Source organism: Oncorhynchus tshawytscha, linkage group LG29 (genome assembly GCF_018296145.1).
Source record: "Oncorhynchus tshawytscha isolate Ot180627B linkage group LG29, Otsh_v2.0, whole genome shotgun sequence".
In the NCBI taxonomy this organism is placed as follows: domain Eukaryota; kingdom Metazoa; phylum Chordata; class Actinopteri; order Salmoniformes; family Salmonidae; genus Oncorhynchus; species Oncorhynchus tshawytscha.
The window spans coordinates 21581632-21601641 of record NC_056457.1 but is presented as its reverse complement, the minus strand read 5'-3'; the positions used below and the strand labels follow the sequence as shown (position 1 = coordinate 21601641).

Below are 20010 nucleotides of genomic sequence, written 5' to 3'. Positions count from 1 at the left end.
TTGTGCAAGTTCTCCCACTTAAAAAGATGAGAGGCCTGTAATTTTCATCATAGGTACACTTCAACTATGACAGACAAAATGAGAGAAAAAAAATCCAGAAAATCACATTGTAGGATTTTAATGAATTTATTTGCAAATTATGGTGGAAAATAAGTATTTGGTCAATAACAAAAGTTTCTCAATACCTTGTTATATACCCTTTGTTGGCAATGAAAGAGGTCAAACGTTTTCTGTAAGTCTTCACAAGGTTTTCACACACTGTTGCTGGTATTTTGGCCCATTCCTCCATGCAGATCTCCTCTAGAGCAGTGATGTTTTGGGGCTGTTGCTGGGCAACACGGACTTTCAACTCCCTCCAAAGACTTTGTGCACTAGTCTTCATCAAATTAATGGCAGACAATTTGGTGGAAAATAGCTGTAAATACACCCCTTTGCATCATGACAAGTTGTAGTAACTAGAGCTGCGTTCGAATACTCATACTAACCGCACTAACCATACTATTTGTGTTGTAAATTGAGTAGTATGCTTATTGGTCGTAGTGTGGATATAGTTAGTATACCAAATGTTCCTGGATGTCGTACGACATTTGCCAGAAAACAAAGTATACAAGCAATGCAGTGTACACTATTTCCGCTCATAATGCAATTCTACTGAGAATGGGCGTGGCTTCGTAACATTTTCAGATTTGAAGAAAATGGAGTTAAATCTGCAGCTAAAGTCCGACGAGAGAGGATACAAATTCACTGCTTTAACTCGACTATTCCCAAACTGGGGTACGCGCAATGCTGTCGGGGTACGTCAAATAAAAATGTGATTGACATTTTCAAACCGTCCATTTAGATTTTCCAATGGCGCTATACATCTGGGTGATGTTTTCTTCTCGCCTGAGTAGCCTTGTTTCACCACCATGAATAAAATGCAACCATCTAGTGTTCAGTAAAATAACACAATGTCAAATACAGGTAGCCTAGTCAAATAATTAACATCCAATCACATTAACCGTTACTCTCTTGCGGGAATCCTTCACTCTTGCGCAGACATTTAGAAACAAAACATACCCATTTGAAAAATAAGTAATGTTTTTTTATTTTTGAGTGACAATTTAAGATGACTTTTGAGTTTTAAGACATGTATAAAAGCAACAGAAACCATTAATAAGAAGAGGCTATAAGTGTCTTATATGGTGAGCTATCGAGTGGCTAGGGCAGGCAAGCTCTGTACTATTTGTGGAGGACTTAATTCTTCTTGCTGCCGCGGATAAGGCTGGGGGAAATGACCAAAATACTACAGACAATTCCTTCATCAAACAACACTGTTTCACGACGCATCAGTGACATTGCAGGAGATGGTTTGAAACAATTACTGCTTTGCATACAAGCCTGTGAATTCTATGCTTTACAGCCAGATGAGTCAAGAGACGTGGGGGGCCTGGCACAGCTCCTGGTATATGTCCGGTACGTTTATGGGGGGTCAATTGAGGAAGACATCCTCTTCTGCAAACCATTGGAAACCAGGACAACATGAGAGGATATTTTTTAAGTACTGGACAGCATTGTGACTTTGGTGGTCAAGATGTGTTGGTATCTGTACTGATGTTGCAATAGTCATGATGGAGTCATGATGGAGACATAGTGAATTAGTGGATATCTGTACTAATGGTGCAAAAGCCATGATGGAGACATAATGGAGTGGTAACGCACGTGCAAGCAGTTGCTCCCGATGCCACTTTGGTATAATGCAGCATCCACCAAGAGGCTCTTGTTGCCAAGGGAATGCTTGATAGCTTGAAAGACGTTTTGGACACTACAGTGAAAATGGTTAACTATGTTAAAGCAAGGCCCCTGAACTCTCGTGTATTTTCTGCATTATGCAATGATATGGGCAGCGACCATGTAACGCTTTTACAATATACAGAAGTGTGCTGGTTATCAAGGGGCAACGTATTGGCACATTTTTTACAATATTGAGAGACAAGCTTAGTTTTCTTTACTGACCATAATTTTCACTTGTCTGACCGCTTGCATGATGACGAGTTTCTCACACGACTGGCCTATCTGGGTGATGTTTTTTGTCGCCTGAATGATCTGAATCTAGGATTACAAGGACTCTCCAACTATATTCAGTGTGTGGGCCAAACTTGAGGCTATGATTAAGAAGTTGGAGCTCGTGTCTGTCTGAATTAACAAGGACAACACAGGTCTTTCCATCATTGTATAATTTCTTTGTGTGCAAATGAACTCAAGCTTACGGACAATGTCTCATGTGATATAGCGAAGCACCTGAGTGAGCATTAACCTCTTGATTCTAGCCATCCCGGATCCGGGATCGTGAATACAGCCTCAAGCTCATTACCATAACTCAACGTTAACTATTCATGAAAATCGCAAATGAAATGAAATTAATATGCTAGCTCTCAAGCTTAGCCTTTTGTTAACAACACTGTCATCTCAGATGTTCAAAATATGCTTCTCAACCATAGCAAAACAAGCATTTGTGTAACAGCTAGCGTAGCATTTAGCGTTAGCATCAGCAGGCAACATTTTCACAAAAACAAGAAAAGCATTCAAATAAATAATTTACCTTTAAAGAACTTTGGATGTTTTCAATGAGGAGACTCTCAGTTAGATAGCAAATGCTCAGTTTTTCCAGAAAGATTATTTGTTTAGGAGAAATCGCTCCGTTTGGTGCGTCACGTTTGGCTACCAAAAAAACCCGAAAATTCAGTCATCAAAACGCCAAACTTTTTTCCAAATTAACTCCATAATATCGACTGAAACATGGTAAACGTTGTTTAGAATCAATCCTCAAGGTGTTTTTCACATATCTCTTCATGATATATCGTTCGTGGAAGCCTCCTCTCTCCTCTCAATCACTGGATGACTGCGTGCAGCTTGTAGATTACGCACCAATTTAGACAAAGGACACCGGGCGGACCCCTGGTAAATGTAGTCCCTTATGGCCAATCTTCCAATGATATGCCTACAAATACGTCACAATGCTGCAGACACCTTGGAGAAACGACAGAAAGGGCAGGCTCATTCCTGGTGCATTCACAGCCATATAAGGAGGCAATGGAAAACAGAGCCTCAAAAATTCTGCTCATTTCCTGTTTGAAGTTTCATCTTGGTTTCGCCTGTAGCATGAGTTCTGTGGCACTCACAGATAATATCTTTGCAGTTTTGGAAACGTCAGAGTGTTTTCTTTCCAAAGCTGTCAATTATATGCATAGTCGAGCATCTTTTCGTGACAAAATATTGCGCTTAAAACGGGCACGTTTTTTTATCCATAAATTAAAAGAGCGCCCCCTATATCCAAGAAGTTAACCTATGGTGAATTATTCACAATTTTTGATGAACAATTAAGGTTTTATATGTAAGATGGCAAAATAACGAGCAAAATTATTGATTATTATTTGTGCCCTGGTCCTTTAAGAGAAATGTGTCACTTCCCACAAGCCGGTTTATGCTAGAAACAAGTTGCATAGCAACAGTATCAACTTCCGGTAAACAGGAGAGGATCTAGTACACTCAACTAAAAGTATACCGTTTTTTTTACAGTATACTAAAATAAACTAATTGTATGTACTCATTAAGTTTTTAGTATACAGTATGTTAGAATGGGTATTCAAACACAGCGTAGTTGTATATCCCATGGGGAAGGCCTTAAATGTAGTGTACAGTGTTACCAAGCTCATCGCAATGAATGCAACCAGCTCCACTCAATTAGCCCAAAGTCATCCTCTTTTTTTATTAAGGGGACCAGCCTCAACCAAATTACAACAGCAGATGGCTAGATTTAAAATTCAAGCTGCAGCCTGTTCACTCAGTCATTCTATCAGATAATTCTTGAAATTGGGAACAGATTTTACCTCCGAGAAAATAGAGGGAGTGATGGAAAAAGGGAGGGAGGTAGAGTTTTATTTAAATAATAAAATGAGTTAAATCTCAATTAAATTATTTTATAATATAAAAAAAATTAAGGAAGTATTCTTTACATTTGGTGGCAGTGGTGAAATCCAGTGTTTGATGTTTGATGCATTTATTTGTTTCATCTCCATATTACTGCTGTATATGACTTCAATGCACTGAAATCTAAATCCTCAATCCTTTGACATTTTGCATATTTGTCATGCAGGCAAAGTGGAGGCCCTCCTATCTGATGGCTGCGAGGCCCCGATGGTGGCCCAGATTGTGTCTAAAACGAGAGAGCCAGGTAAAACAGCACTACCCTGATAAATCACTGCGGCATTTATCAAGTGGTGTGACTCAAATTAATCATTACATTCTTTAAATGTTGTCGCTCGTTGAGTGTTGGACTCGCTAACGTAATATCCACGTTATGTGGACACAAGTATTTCAGTATCTGTAAACAAGATGGTCACATATGGTTTTAGACATGTACGTGGGAGGCTGCAGGGATAAGTGAATCACTCATGAGTATTGCACTTTGTATCTGTCTAGTACAACAAAAAAACTTGTGTTCACAACACAGGGTAGTCCTCGCGAACTACATTTCATACTTGTAAACAGGCTTGGTAGATTGATTAATTAACCCCTCCTCCATACCTCCAGACATCCAGAAGACATACACCCAGGATGGGGTGTGTCTGACCGAGTCTGGCCTGTGCCAGCTGGAGAGCCTGGCAGTGCCCTCCTCAACCCGCCGAGGGCAGAACAGGCGGTCCAAACCCAAGCTCAAGCTGAAGATCATCAACCAGAACAGCGTGGCTGTGCTCCAGACCCCACCGTACCCCCACTACTCAGAGCTGTCCCAGGACGGGGACGGGTACATGGACGACCGCGGAGGTAAAGACTTCTAGGTGTTCACTATGGGTTGGCTGGGGGTATTCCGCCTTGAGGAATCCGGGGGCTCCATCCTCAGCTAAAAATGTACAAAGTAAAACAATAAATAGAGGCTTGTTCAAATAAACCCATTATTGGCTTTTTTTGTAGATTGATATATTTGAACTAGGATGTAAAGCTCAGGTTTTCTCTTCCACATTGGCCAGGACCGGAATATCTGGGCTATTTTCTAAGGATAGACTTTTCAGTTAGATTTTCTTGGTATGACACAGGAGGGGATCTGCATACATCCTTCCCTCGTTTCCATTTAATCAGAATGGTCAAAAGGAAAGACAGATGTTTGCCAGGAAGCAATGTTCCCTTCATCTCAAGATTTAGATGCACAGAAAACGTAAAGGCAAACGAATTTAGTAATGCTTGACGTTTGCACTGGAACCTATTTGTCGGAAAGAGATGGAATGAGGAGGGAAACGGAGGAGGAAGGAGATGGGGGGGAGGGGAGGAAAGGTGGGAAATGGGGGCAGGCAGGCATATAATGAATATGACTTGGAGAGAGAAGAAAGGCTTTTGAAAACCGCAGTCAGCAAATTATACCTCAATTGGCATTTTGGTGATGAGAGGAAGCTGGCCGGGGCTAACTGAATTAATCCCCAGCCCATCCATCAGAACCTGGCTCTCAGTGCAAGCAAGGGCTAATGATGAGAAATTAACCCTTTCCCGCTCACGCTATATTTGGTCCTCTATATTTAACTCACGCAGCGGGCACATTTTCAAGCCATGCCGAGAGGGAGATTTTCAGTGGCTGCTTTACAAATCACATAAAACTATGTTGCCATGACCGTACACGGTTTATGACAATGCACATAAATATAGATAGATTACATTAACCTTGTTTTGAAGTGTGAAGAAGTATCTCAGTATTTACTGTGAACTATGGTTGTGATCAGGTACTAGGGACTATTTTGTTATGTCTGTAGGTGTTATAGCCAACCACTGTAGATGTACCACCTCATGGCATTTAGAAAAATGTGAAATATGAATGAAAAAGTCAGTCTTCGACTAATCATGCATACATACAGTATGTACATTTGTGCATGTCCCATATAGTGGTTTGTCCTTTAAAAGTTGCAGCGTACTGCAAAATTCTATGGTACGTTTTTTAAGTGCCAACCACTGATACCATTAATGCTAGTTAGTGCTAATTTGACCACCAGAGGGCATCTTTGAGAAGCATTTGATAGCCTTCAATAGTGGCTGTTCTAGAGAATTTAAAAACTTTTTTGTAAGAACAAAGTATATGGGACAAATTTTTAAGAAATGTTGCTTAATTTCATTAATACTATGGTGTTTCTATTCCAAGAAAAACTAAAAAGCCTCTGGGTTTCCGTTAGGATGGACCGGAAAATATGGTGCTGTACAACGTCACGGTCGGTAGTAGGCTACATACTGGGCTATCTAGCTAAATAATCCCTGTATCGTGCAGGAGACCGGGGTTCAATTCCCCGATAGGGAGGAAGGAGTAGGCTGTCTTTGTAAATAAGAATTTGTTCTTAACTGACTTGCCAAGATAAATTAAGATTACACTAAAAGAATATAACATTTCTACACCCTAATTGTATAATTGTCGTCTAACCAATTTCCAAACGGAGATTCAGTGAAAATTTAAATCAAATTGATTTATCAAGACCAGTCCCCATGCTTGTCTCAGAGCAGCGCAAAACTGTGCTAAAATAGTTGTAGGCTATTGCTTCAAATCCTATTGCTTCGAACTTCAATGTGCTCTTTAAATAAATAAGACCTACACCATTTTTAACAGAACGTTACTCAACACTAGTGAGACACCTCGCCTACGGTAGGCCTACAGTATATCGAAAAATATGACATGACTCTCTGCCAATAACTACATATAGAGGATTGGAGGATTCTAAATTAAAACCAAAAGCCGGTTCATGGGTCTCCCGGTGGCGGCCGGCATGGGTATCGAACCTGCATCTTTAGCATTTTGCTCTGAGGGAGCCCCCATCCACTTGGGAGCCCCCATCCACAAAGTATCAAAATACAGAGAAGTGTTGGAAAAGGTATATTGTCCTGCTAATAGCCCATAAATGGCTATTATCATACTGTACATGGTGTCCAGGTCAGGATAACCAAAACATTTCTAAGACTATCAGAAAGAATATTGGTACTTGTTTATTTTGATCCAAAGCCATGAATGAGTGAGTCACTCAGCTTTATGTAGGTGCTAGCTATATGACCCTGCCATCAACTTGATAATATATAATGATATTTTGGAGGTTATTTTGTTTTCAAAAAAACAAAAGTGAGCGATTGTAATCTGAATAAAGGCTAAAATAATATTTGTAAAGGCCAAAACATTTATTTCTCTTTTTAGAGGGAGAGAAATGCTGGGACAATTGTGTGCCACCCTATAGGACTCCCAATCCCGATCGGATGTGATTCCTAATAATACTTTTTGTTATATTATTTGTTTCGTATTTTCCTGTGGATTAAACTGAAATTGCAATCAATCACGGCCGGTTGTGATACAGCCAACCTAACTAAGAAATACATTTGACGATAGAATTCTCCCCCATCTCCTTCTAGGCAAGTCTATTGTCCATCTACCTACTAATAGCCATAATGGCGCTGGGCAATGTGACTATGTTTGAAGGAGTATTTTCCAGTCAGCAACAATTTGTTTACCTTCATTAGACAACTTTGTTCCAATATTTGTAATTCAGTGATATTTATTCCCATAGTAATTTGTTATGGATCCATAACTAAATACATCTGCATTTTTGAAAGAGTATTTTATAATTATTTTATTTAACGAAAGCATAAAGATGCCATTATTAGTTACATTGTTTTAGTTTGAACGTGCAGACTGGCACTAAGAACAACGGGAACGTTTCCCTAGTCAGCGGGGGTACACCCCCCCCCTCCCCTCCCCCATGGGCTAGGTCCGTCTTCTGTGCGTGGCTCTGCGGCCCATCCCATACCCCCTGCCCTCGTGCCTTGAGCCTTGCGTGCTTTCAGTGGATACAGCTGGAGAACTGCAAGGCAATCCCATTGTGCGCCACTCGGGACCCATGACCAATACATATTGTTCTGCTAATAACAGGGTTAATAATATATCTGTGAGAATATCCAAGGGGCTTTGTTTAAAAAAAGAATTTGATTTTGTAGATTTTGTTTTCAAAAAACGAGCGAGGAAAAAAGCCATCTTGATCACGGGGTGAGACATTGTTACTAATTTCTAAATAAAGCCTTGTTTGTTATTTTAGAATTATTTCTGTTTTTAGAGGGAGCGGAACCAAAAACCTACAGTCATCTTATAGGTCTCCCAGTCGAGGCCAGCACGGGTATTGAACCAGCATCTGTAGCAACACAGCTTGTACTGCTATGTAGTGTCTTAGACCGTTGTGCCACTTAAGCGCTGTACACTGTGACCGGTCGGGACTGGGTTACAGTACTACAGTAAGAGTGAAATAATCCTAAAAAAAACTTAGTGTAACAACAGTTTTAGTAAGTAATACTGAAGTTGTGCACAATTATCAGTTCCTATTTAGGTTTATTGTCAGTTAGAGACACAGTAGGACCCAAAAGCATAATCAGTGCTCTAACTCTCCCTTGCGCTGGTCTGGAGCAATGAAGTGGTGACGCATTAAACCACAAATGACTAAGTCCTGCAGCATAATCACAAAACTTTCTAATTGTAGTTTAGAAAAAGTGTTTTCTGTTGGGTGTCCTAAAGAATGTCTTCATGGTCTGTGTCCTGGTTTTAGTGACATGGTTGTGTTCCATTCCAGAAGGGGATCTCCTGATGGACTGTGACTTGAAGTCGGATTCCAGTCCGGAACGGGAGCCTGTTGACGACGACGCGAAGGGAGCCGACGGCAACAAGAAAAGGAAGAGGAAACCTTACCGGCCCGGTATGTTTAACATTCAAAACTTTGTCTCTTTGACAAAGGATCAGACCCTGGATCAGTTTTGTCTCTGAACTCCTATGGGTTGAGGTTCAGATCGGGCAAGATGTAGCTTATCTTACAACAGCAGGAACATCTTATGTTTAGCCCCATTAGGAGAAAAGAGAAGACAGGATGTTGATGGGGATGAATCGAGAGGGAAGGAGAGTGGTGGTAGGACGAGAGGGGGATGCAGAGGGAGGGAGGGAGCAGACTTATGGGAGATGCAGAGGGAGGATGGAGGGAGGGAGCAGACTTATGGGAGATGCAGAGGGAGGGAGGGAAGGAGCAGACTTATGGGTGATGCGGAGGGAGCAGACTTATGGGAGATGCAGAGGCAGGGATGGATGGAGGGAGGGAGCAGACTTATGGGAGATGCAGAGGCAGGGATGGATGGGGAGGACTTATGGGAGATGCAGAGGCAGGGATGGATGGAGGGAGGAGCAGACTTATGGGAGATGGGAGATGGATGGAGGGAGGGAGCAGGGAGATGCAGAGGCAGGGATGGATGGAGGGAGGGAGGGAGGGGAGATGCAGGGGATGGATGGGGGAGGGAGCAGAGCAGACTTATGGGGAGATGCAGAGGGAGGGAGGGGGAGCAGACTTATGGGAGATGAGAGGGAGGGAGGGAGGGAGATGCAGAGGGAGGGAGGGAGCAGACTTATGGAAGATGGAGGGAGGGAGGGAGCAGACTTATTATGGGAGAAGGAGCAGACTTATGGGAGATGCAGAGGCAGGGATGGATGGAGGGAGGGAGCAGACTTATGGGAGATGCAGAGGGAGGGAGGGAGCAGACTTATGGGAGATGCAGAGGGAGGGAGCAGACTTATGGGAGATGCAGAGGGAGGGAGCAGACTTATGGATGCGGAGGGAGGGAGCAGACTTATGGGAGATGCAGACTTATGGGAGGGAGGGGATGGGGGAGAGACTTATGGGAGATGCAGAGGCAGGGATGGATGGAGGGAGGGAGCAGACTTATGGGAGATGCAGAGGGAGGGGGAGCAGACTTATGGGAGGAGTGGAGGTAGCAGCCTTATGGGAGATGCAGACTTATGGGAGATGCGGAGGGAGGGAGCGGACTTATGGAAGATGCAGAGATGCATCTGTCTCGTCCAGAACCGGGGTCTACGCAGACTGGTACGCCATAGCCAATCAGAGGAACAGTAGGGGTATATGCAAACAAGCCATTTTCCAAAATTCACATTGAACTGGACTGTGTGTTTACAGACAGTAGCAACAGCTCAACTTTAGATCATTAGAACGCATTCGGCAAAAGCCACAAAATACACTTGTTTTAGGATTTCTGCAAATATGCAGCTAAATACCATGATAGTCCCTTTACATTTGGGAACTTTACAGTCCTATTGATCAAACAACCATAAAGAGGTAGGCTGTCTTTCCCTATATGTACATCAACAACTAATGCTAGCCAGAGCAAGATGAGCTCAAATCTAATGAAGGAACATTAGATAAACCCTCTCAAACTTTTTCAGCTAGTTGTGAAAGTTGCACTGATAAACAATGGAGAACAGCCTGCTTGTCCTTCTGCAGCTTGCCTGCCAATGCATGCATTGTCCCAACCAAGTACCCAAGCTTACTGGTAAAGTTGGCTCGCTTGCCAGCTACTTCCAGACACAAATGAGAGAACACCTCACTCTGGCCATTTTACTTGCCCTAGCAGAGGCTGTTTACATGTTATCGAGAGCGTTCGCAACTAACTTATTACTTTATTTTGCCTACATTTACTGACACCGGTCATATTCAATGGGTCTTGCACGGTTATTCTGCGCTCTGGCACACTCAGACGAGTGCTCCGAAATCGGGTTAGATTGCTAGCCAGAGTGAATTTGCAAACTTGAGATATGCTAACTGGATAACAGTCGCTCAGCATAGATAGCTAGCAAAGCGATTCACATTTCTTGCTAGCTAACCAAATGACACATGCATCTCTAGCTGTGTAGCCACACAAAAAAATGATATGAGGTCAGTTACTCACCCACTCCTCCATTGATATAATGTCCTCCTAGCATCTAGCTAGTGTAGCTATCTGGGTTGTTAGCTTGCTACATAAATAGATACGCTACCATAGCCTTACTAACGTTTGTCTGTTTTTGTCCATAGATATTGAGTCATTGAAACTGTGCATCTCGAGTGGAGGTTGCAAACAATGGTACCGAGCCAGCTGATAGCAATATTTTATGGACTATCAAGAAATGTATTGGTGAATTATTTTAATCATGCATTGAACTGCATCCATCTATTCTGTCAAATCAAATGTTATTGGTCACATACACATGGTTAGCAGATGTTATTGCGAGTGAAGTGAAATACTTGTGCTTCTAGTTCCAACAGTGGAGCAATATCTAACATTTCCACAACAACTAACTAATACACACAAATCTAAGGAATGGAATAGGAATATATACATATAAATATATGGATGAGCAATTACAGAGCGGCATAGGCATGATGGTATAAAATACAGTATATACATATGAGATGAATAATGCAAGATGTGTCAATATTATTACAGTGACTAGAGATCCATTTATTATGGTGGCCAATGATTTCAAGTCTGTATGTAGGCAGCAGCCTGTCTGTGTTAGTGATGGCAACAGTACTTTAGTGTACGTCATGGAATGTTGAGTCAAATATAACCTATTTTAAAACCTCATGAAGTTGGTTTTGTAGCATAAACTGGGAATTAGATATTTTTGACTGATATTATGATTGTCTGTTTCTTATCTACAAGTAGTTAAAACGCTGTCAGTTCCACTTTAAATGTGCAAAACGTGCATTTTTGGACTTAAAAATGTTATTGTATGCCCATGGATTCTTGAAGAATATAACTTATAAATGCCTCATGAGCTGACACAGCCCAGCAGAATCTAAAATGTAAGATTGTTTTACTCCATGGTAATTGTAAAAACCCTATAGCCTCAAAACATTGTTAAAACGAAAAATGTTCTATCATGGATGGTCAATCCTTACATCCATATTGGTCTATGAATTTGAGAGTGGTTAGATTTCTCCAGACCCATCTCTCAGTTTTCTTTTACCAAAACAGAGGCGGGGTGTCCTCTTTGTTTCAACTGCGAATTGGCCCTTTGAAGCTCTCCCACTGAATGTGGAAGAGTCCTCCGGAAAAATAACATTGACTCATATATATATATATATATATATACCCGGAAATTGTGTTTATGTATGACCTTTTCATTTGCCTGTCTATATACAGTTGAAGTCGGAAGTTTACATGCACTTAGGTTGGTCATTAAGACTTGTTTTTCAACCACTCCACAAATTTCTTGTTAACAAACTATAGTTTTAGCAACTCTGTTCAGACATCTGCTTTGTGCATGACACAAGTAATTTTTCCAACAATTGTTTGCAGACAGATTATTTCACTTATCACTGTATCATAATTGTGGGTCATAAATTTACATATACACTAAGTTGACTGCATTTAAACAGCTCGGAAAATTCCATAAAAGTATGTAATGGCTTTAGAAGCTTCTGATAGGCTAATTGACACCATTTGAGTCCATTGGAGGTATATCTGTGGATGTATTTCAAGGCCTACATTCAAACTCAGTGCCTTTTTGCTTGAAATCATGGGAAAATCAAAAGAAATCAGCCAAGACCTCAGAAAAATATTGTAGACCTCCACAAGTCTGGTTCATCCTTGGGAGCAATTTCCAATATGCCTGAAGGTACCACGTTCATCTGTACAAACAATAGTATGCAAGTATAAACGCCATGGGACCACGCAGCCGTCATACCGCTCAGGAAGGAGAAGCGTTGTCTCCTAGAGATGAACGTACTTTGGTGCGAAAAGTGCAAAACAATCCCAGAACAACAGAAAGAGACCTTGTGAAGATGCTGAAGGAAACTGGTACAAAAGTATCTATATCCACAGTAAAACGAGTCCTATATCGACATAGCCTGAAAGGCCGCTCAGCAAGGAAGACTTCCATAAAAAAAGCCAGACTATGGTTTTCAACTGCACATGGACAAAGATCGTGCTTTTTGGAGAAATATCCTCTGGTCTGATGAAACAAAAAATATAACTGTTTGGCCATAATGACCATCGTTATGTTGGGAGGAAAAAAGGGGAGGCTTGCAAGCCAAAAAAACACCATCTCAACCGTGAAGCACGGGGGTGGCAGTATCATGTTGTGAGGGTGCTTTGCTGCAGGAGGGACTGGTGCGCCTAACAAAATATATGCCATCATGAGGGAGGAAAATTGTGGATATATTGAAGTAACATCTCAAGACATCAGTCAGGAAGTTGAAGCTTGGTCACAAATGGGTCTTCCAAATGGAGAATGACCCCAAGCATACTTCCAAAGTTGTGGCAAAATAGCTTGAGGACAACAAAGTCAAGGTATTGGAATAGCCATCACAAAGCCCTGACCTCAATCCGACAGAAAATCTATGAGCAGAACTGAAAAAGTGTGTGCGATCAAGGAGGCCTACAAACCTGACTCCGTTATACCAGCTCTGTCAGGAGGAAATGGGCCAAAATTCACCCAACTTTTTGTGGGAAGCTTCTAGAAGGCTAACCAAAACATTTGACCCAAGTTAAACACTTTAAAGGCAATACTACCAAATACTAATTGAGTGTGTCAACTTCTGACCTTCTGGGTATGTGAAATAGAAGCTGAAATAAATCATGCTCTCAACTATTTTTCTGACATTTTACATTTTTCAAATAAAGTGTTGATCCTAACTGACCTAAAACGGGGAATTTTTACTCGGATTAAATGTCAGAAATTGTGAAGAACTGAGCGTAAATGTATTTGACTAAGGTGTATGTAAACTTCTGACTTCAACTTTGTGTGTGTGTATATACAGTTGAAGTCGGAAGTTTGTGCACATTCCAAAGTCTTTTTACCAATCAAATCAGATCTCCTCACAGCAGTCAAAAGACCAATTAGTGGGAACAAATATCAGAATTGGGCTGTCTGTTAAAATGCAGCGTGTGTGTAAGCATGCATGAATGTGTGTACAGTATGTGAATGTCTATGCCAGAGAGAGCCACAAGCTCTCGCCCATGTCAAGTAGCTGGGTTTAACGGGGCAGGAGTGAAGGAGAACTGGTGGGGAGAGATGGAGAAGGGGTGTGTCTCCTGTTTGCCAGGTAACTTGTTATGAACTGTCACAGTGGAGACATTTTATTTCCATCCTGCTCTAGTGAACAGAGGCAAGTGGCTACAGACATTCTCACAAATAACATACCAGTATCACACAAATAATATATGTTTACTGCGTCATTTAAGGTGGATTACAAAGCTATTATTATGGGGTATACTGTGGCGCTATTACTTGATTGTGAACCTCTTTCATATGATAATTGTCTTAAATAATGTTTAATGAAGTTGTTCATTGCAAGATTAAAGTAGTTTTTCAATGTTGTTCAAATGTAAGTTTTAGTCATTTAGCAGATACTCTTATCCAGAGCGACTTACAGGAGCAATTAGGGTTTATGTGCCTTGCTCAAGAGCACATCGACAGATTTTTCATCCAGTAATCTCGGGAGTTTGAACCAGCAACCTTTTGGTTACTGGCCCATCAATCTTAACCGCTAGGCTACATGATGTTGTATGTATTGTAATTTGGCTATTTTAAGTCTAGTGTATGGTGCCTTACTGGTGGTAATAACATCTCATATCTTGGTGTTCTTATTTAGCACAGATGACGAGAGTTGGTTATCCATTGAATGCTCTGAGTTGGACTTCTCATAAGGGGGTGGTATCCTGGCAACTCTGAATTCAAACGGCTGTTTCCTCTCTTTTCCCTGCACATAAATCATGAAGTCTCCCCTCTCTTGCACTGAGGCAGCTTAAGGAAGGCTGGAAGGCTCTGTTTGTCTGCTTCCAGACCATAGGGGCTTCTCTCTCAGTACCAAAGCTATCCAGAAATAGGCTCACCCGAAATGCTCCCTTCTTTCTCTCTCACAGTCTCTCAGGTCTAGTGGCTAGGAGATAAGTTCCCCAAACACTCTTACACACTCACTCTCTTACGTTTGCTCTCTCACACATTTTAATATATAATATAATAATATGCCATTTAGCAGACACTTTTATCCCAAGCGACTTGGTCTCTCACTCATGCACTCTGTCATTGTGTATTGACCAGAGTGAAAGTCTCTCGCTCACTCACATCTCCCCTCAGGCTCTGTGCTCATAGGTCACTGAGTAATTAAGATTAATGCCAGAGATTGGACTGAAAGACCCTCATCTGTCTGACATAATTAGGGCCCCGGTGACATAAATTGCTGTCATATATCTCTTCCCTCCCACTTGTCTCCCGGCAAGGTATTGGAGGGTTTATGGTCCGCCAGAGAAGCAGGACGGGACAAGGGAAAGCCAAGCGATCCCTATCCAGGAAATACTCAACAGGATCGTTACCTGAGAACTCAATGTGCAAAGAGGAAGGTAAGCAAATGGAATAGTCCCTAAAGTGCAAGTCCCACCCATCTGACACTCCAGGCGGACTATCAAATCCAACACTTAACCCAGTAATAAGGCGTTTCCCTGACTGTTCCTTTGAGGTTGTGACCTCCTGTCTGTGTGTTGCAGGGTGGAACAAGACGGAGAGTACTCAAGCGGAGGAGACCCCACCGGTGTCTGAATGTCTGGAGAAGGTCAAGAAAAGATACCGCAAAAAGAGAACCAAACTGGAAGAGGAGTTCCCTTCGTACCTGCAGGTGACTTTCAGTCACATATACACTAATGATATCAGTATTGGTCTAAAATGTTCATTTTGATTCTGTTATCATACACTGTCTTATTGATCGATTTATAGGAAAAGGTCACCGGTACAATATGCATAAAATCACCTAATCACACTGAGGTGCTTGATTGTCTTTGTACAGATGTAGGATCTTAATTTGATCACACTTCTGTTGCTGAGAATTTCCTGCAATGCAGATGAGCTTCATGATTTACATAAATTAACTGAAAACTTGCACTAACACACAGTTGGTTATATTAACAGTATTGCCAGTTTCATGTAGCCTAACTACCAATCAAGCAACATTATGGACTAAACTTTAAAATTGTTGTGGCATGATTCTGTTGCTGCAATAATACTGATCAAATTTAAAATCCCACATCTGTATGAACCATTTTAGCAAATACGTCATTGTCCCAAATCATGTTCTTGTACCACATTAGAATAGTGCATATTCTAAAAGACATCTACCAAGCATTTTACCAGTAGCAACTTTCTTTCACCACCCATTTCAACCAGCACTTCATAAGTTGCATGTTGCCCCCTTCTCAGATGTATTACCGTCATGATATTTAAAAAAATCCCTGAAGCGAAAGTCCTCTCGGAGAGACGTTGCCCCCTCTGTGCCACGCCACACCTTTAAAAGACCCGGCATGTTCAGGGTTCGGGGGAGCAGTCATGCGTTAAGCGCACCAGCTGTCACTTTGGGCTTTCTTGTACGCTGCGCTTAAAATTTTTATTTAAAGTTCCTCACCAGAGGAATGACTTTAATCAATTATTTAAATACCCGGCACATTAGCTTTTTTAATGTTTTACCACAGCAGGGAGCAGTCACATTGATAGTTTTGGAGCCGTTAGACATGTTGGAAGCACTAGTGACTTAAACACGTAGCGGCCCAGCCAGCGGTACAACGTGTCGCCACTGACTTCAGGCTTTCTGTGAGGTTGTGTCTACCAATGTCTGTTTATTTGTATGGCTTTGTACAGGTTTAGGGCAATTCTCATATCGGAATCACATTCTATCCAAGACATTTATTTGTACAGCCACTAGGTTTTTACAAAAAGAGTTGCTATATCAGTGATTCTAGTTGCTATATCAGTGATTCGAGTCAACTTTCTATTTTTGTGGAACTATGAGTTGACTTCATATGGTTGCATCTTTATATGGTGTTGTGTGTTTCTCTGCTTCTATGTAACCAGGCCTCTCTCTAGAGAATGCATGCATGTAGCTCTTGCCATGTCACATTAGATTCCAGTTGGTCACTGTACAGTAGGAATCTAGATACAGTTGAAGTCGGAAGTTTACATACACTTAGGTTGGAGTCATTAACTCGTTTTTCAACCACTCCACACATTTTTTGTTAATTAACAAACTATAGTTTTGACAGGTCGGTTAGGACACCTACTTTGTACATGACACAAGTCATTTTTCCAACAATTGTTTACAGACAGATTATTTGACGTATAATTCACTGTATCACAATTCCAGTGGGTCAGAAGTTTACAAACACTAAGTTGACTGTACCTTTAAACAGCTTGGAAAATTCCAGAAAATTATGTCATGGCTTTAGGAGCTTCTGATAGGCTAATTGACATAATTTGTGTCAATTGGAGGTGTACCAGGTAGATGTATTTCAAGGCCTACCTTCAAACTCAGTGCCTCTTTGCTTGACATTATGGGAAACTCTAAAGAAATCAGACCTCAGAAAAAAAATTGTTAACCTCCACAGGCTTGGTTCATCCTTTTGAGCAATTTCCAAATCCCTGAAGGCACCATGTTCATCTGTACAAACAATAGTATGCAAGTATAAACGCCATGGGACCACGCAGCCATCAATACCGCTCAGGAAAGAGAAGTGCTCTGTCTCCTAGAGATGAACATACTTTGGTGCGAAAAGTGCATATCAATCCCAGAACAACAGCAAAGGACCTTGTGAAGATGCTGGAGGAAACCGGTACAAAAGTATCTATATCCACAGTAAAACGAGTCCTATATCGACATAGCCTGAAAGGCTGCTCAGTAAGGAAGAAGCCACTGCTCCAAAACCGCCATAAAAAAGCCAGACTACAGTTTGCAACTGATGAAGCAAAAAATATAACGGTTTGGCAATAATGACCATTGTTATGTTTGTAGTAAAAATGGGGAGGCTTGCAAGCCGAAGAAAAACCAACCGTGAAGCACTGGAGTGGCAGCATCATGTTAGGAGTTGCTTTGCTGCAGGAGGGACTCGTGCACTTCACAAAATAGATGCCATCATGAGGCAGGAAAATTGTGGACATATTGAAGACATATTCAAGACATCAAGGTATTGGAGTCAAGGTATATATTTCACATTCTTAAAATAAAGTGTTGATCCTAACTGACCTAAAACAGGGAATTTTTACTAGGATTAAATGTCAAGGATTGTGAAATACTGAGTTTAAATCCATTTGGCTAAGGTGTATGTAAACTTCAAATCAAATTTATTTGTCACATACACATGGTTAGCAGATGTTAATGCGAGCGTAGCGAAATGCTTGTGCTTCTAGTTCCGACAATGCAGTAATAACCAATGAGTAATCTAACCTAACAATTCCAAAACTACTACCTTATATACACAAGTGTAAAGGGATAAAGAATATGTACATAAAGATAAATGAATGAGTAATAGTACAGAACGGCATAGGCAGGATGCAGTAGATGGTATCGAGTACAGTATATAAAAACATTTTTTTAACCTTTATTTAACTAGGCAAGTCAGTTAAGAACAAATTCTTATTTTCAATGACGGCCTAGAAACAGTGGATATAACTGCCTGTTCAGGGGCAGAACGACAGATTTGTACCTTGTCAGCTCGGGGGTTTGAACTTGCAACCTTCCAGTTACTAGTCCAACGCTCTAACCACTAGGCTACCCTGCCGCCAAAATGATGAGTAGTGTATGTAAACAAAGTGGCATAGTTTAAAGTGGCTAGTGATACATGTATTACATAAAGATGCAGTAGATGATATAGAGTACAGTATATACATATGAGATGAGAAATGTTGGGTATGTAAACATTATATTAAGTAGCATTGTTTAAAGTGGCTAGTGATATATTTTACATCAATTTCCATCAATCCCCATTATTAAAGTGGCTGGAGTTGAGTCAGTGTGTTGGCAGCAGCCACTGAATGTTAGTGGTGGCTGTTTAACAGTCTGATTGCCTTGAGATAGAAGCTGTTTTTCAGTCTGATTGCCTTGAGATAGAAGCTGTTTTTCAGTCTCTCGGTCCCTGCTTTGATGTACCTGTACTGACCTCGCCTTCTGGATGATAGCGGGGTGAACTGGCAGTGGCTCGGGTGGTTGTTGTCCTTGATGATTTTTATGGCCTTCCTGTGACATCGGGTGGTGTAGGTGTCCTGGAGGGCAGGTAGTTTGCCCCTGGTGATGCGTTGTGCAGACCTCACTACCCTCTGGAGAGCCTTACGGTTGTGGGCGGAGCAGTTGTCGTACCAGGCGGTGATACAGCCCGACAGGATGCTCTCGATTATGCATCTGTTGAAGTTTGTGAGTGCTTTTGGTGACAAGCCGAATTTCTTCAGCCTCCTGAGGTTGAAGAGGCGCTGCTTCGCCTTCTTCACGACGCTGTCTGTGTGGGTGGAACAATTCAGTTTGTTCGTGATGTGTACGCCGAGGAACTTAAAACTTACTACCCTCTCCACTACTGTCCCATAGATGTGGATAGGGGGGTGCTCCCTCTGCTGTTTCTTGAAGTCCACAATCATCTCCTTTGTTTTGTTGACGTTGAGTGTGAGGTCATTTTCCTGAAACCACACTCCGAGGGCCCTCACCTCCTCCCTGTAGGCCATCTCGTCGTTGTTGATAATCAAGCCTACCACTGTAGTGTCGTCCACAAACTTGATGATTGAGTTGGAGGCGTGCATGGCCACGCAGTCGTGGGTGAACAGGGAGTACAGGAGAGGGCTCAGAACGCACCCTTTTGGGGCCCCAGTGTTGAGGATCAGCGGGGTGGAGATGTTGTTACCTACCCTCACCACCTGGGGGGCGGCCCGTCAGGAAGTCCAGTACCCAGTTGCACAGGGCGGGGTCGAGACCCAGGGTCTGGAGCTTGATGACGAGTTTGGAGGGTACTATGGTGTTAAATGCCGAGCTGTCGTCGATGAACAGCATTCTCACATAGGTATTCCTCTTGTCCAGATGGGTTAGGGCAGTGTGGTTGAGATTGCGTCGTCTGTGGACCTATTTGGGCGTTAAGCAAATTGGAGTGGCTCTAGGGTGTCAGGTAGGGTGGAGGTGATATGGTCCTTGACTAGTCTCTCAAAGCACTTCATGATGACGGAAGTGAGTGCTACGGGGTGGTAGTCGTTTAGCTCAGTTACCTTAGCTTTCTTGGGAACAGGGACAATGGTGGCCCTCTTGAAGCATGTGGGAACAGCAGACTGGGATAAGGATTGATTGAATATGTCCATAAACACACCAGCCAGCTGGTCTGCGCATGCTCTGAGGACGCGGCTGTGGATGCCGT

General features: G+C 41.9%; 1 protein-coding gene across 1 annotated transcript in view; it reads left to right on the top strand.

Annotated features, from left to right (window-relative positions):
- LOC112233554 (histone-lysine N-methyltransferase 2C) overlaps positions 1 to 20010 on the top strand; it is a 232636-nt gene that overhangs the window by 156893 nt on the left and 55733 nt on the right. Inside the window, exons 21-25 of the mRNA XM_042308451.1 lie at positions 4136 to 4213; positions 4573 to 4806; positions 8613 to 8735; positions 15085 to 15204; positions 15349 to 15476. Of these exons, the coding sequence (XP_042164385.1) occupies positions 4136 to 4213; positions 4573 to 4806; positions 8613 to 8735; positions 15085 to 15204; positions 15349 to 15476 (683 nt within the window). The remainder of the gene's footprint in view (positions 1 to 4135; positions 4214 to 4572; positions 4807 to 8612; positions 8736 to 15084; positions 15205 to 15348; positions 15477 to 20010) is intronic.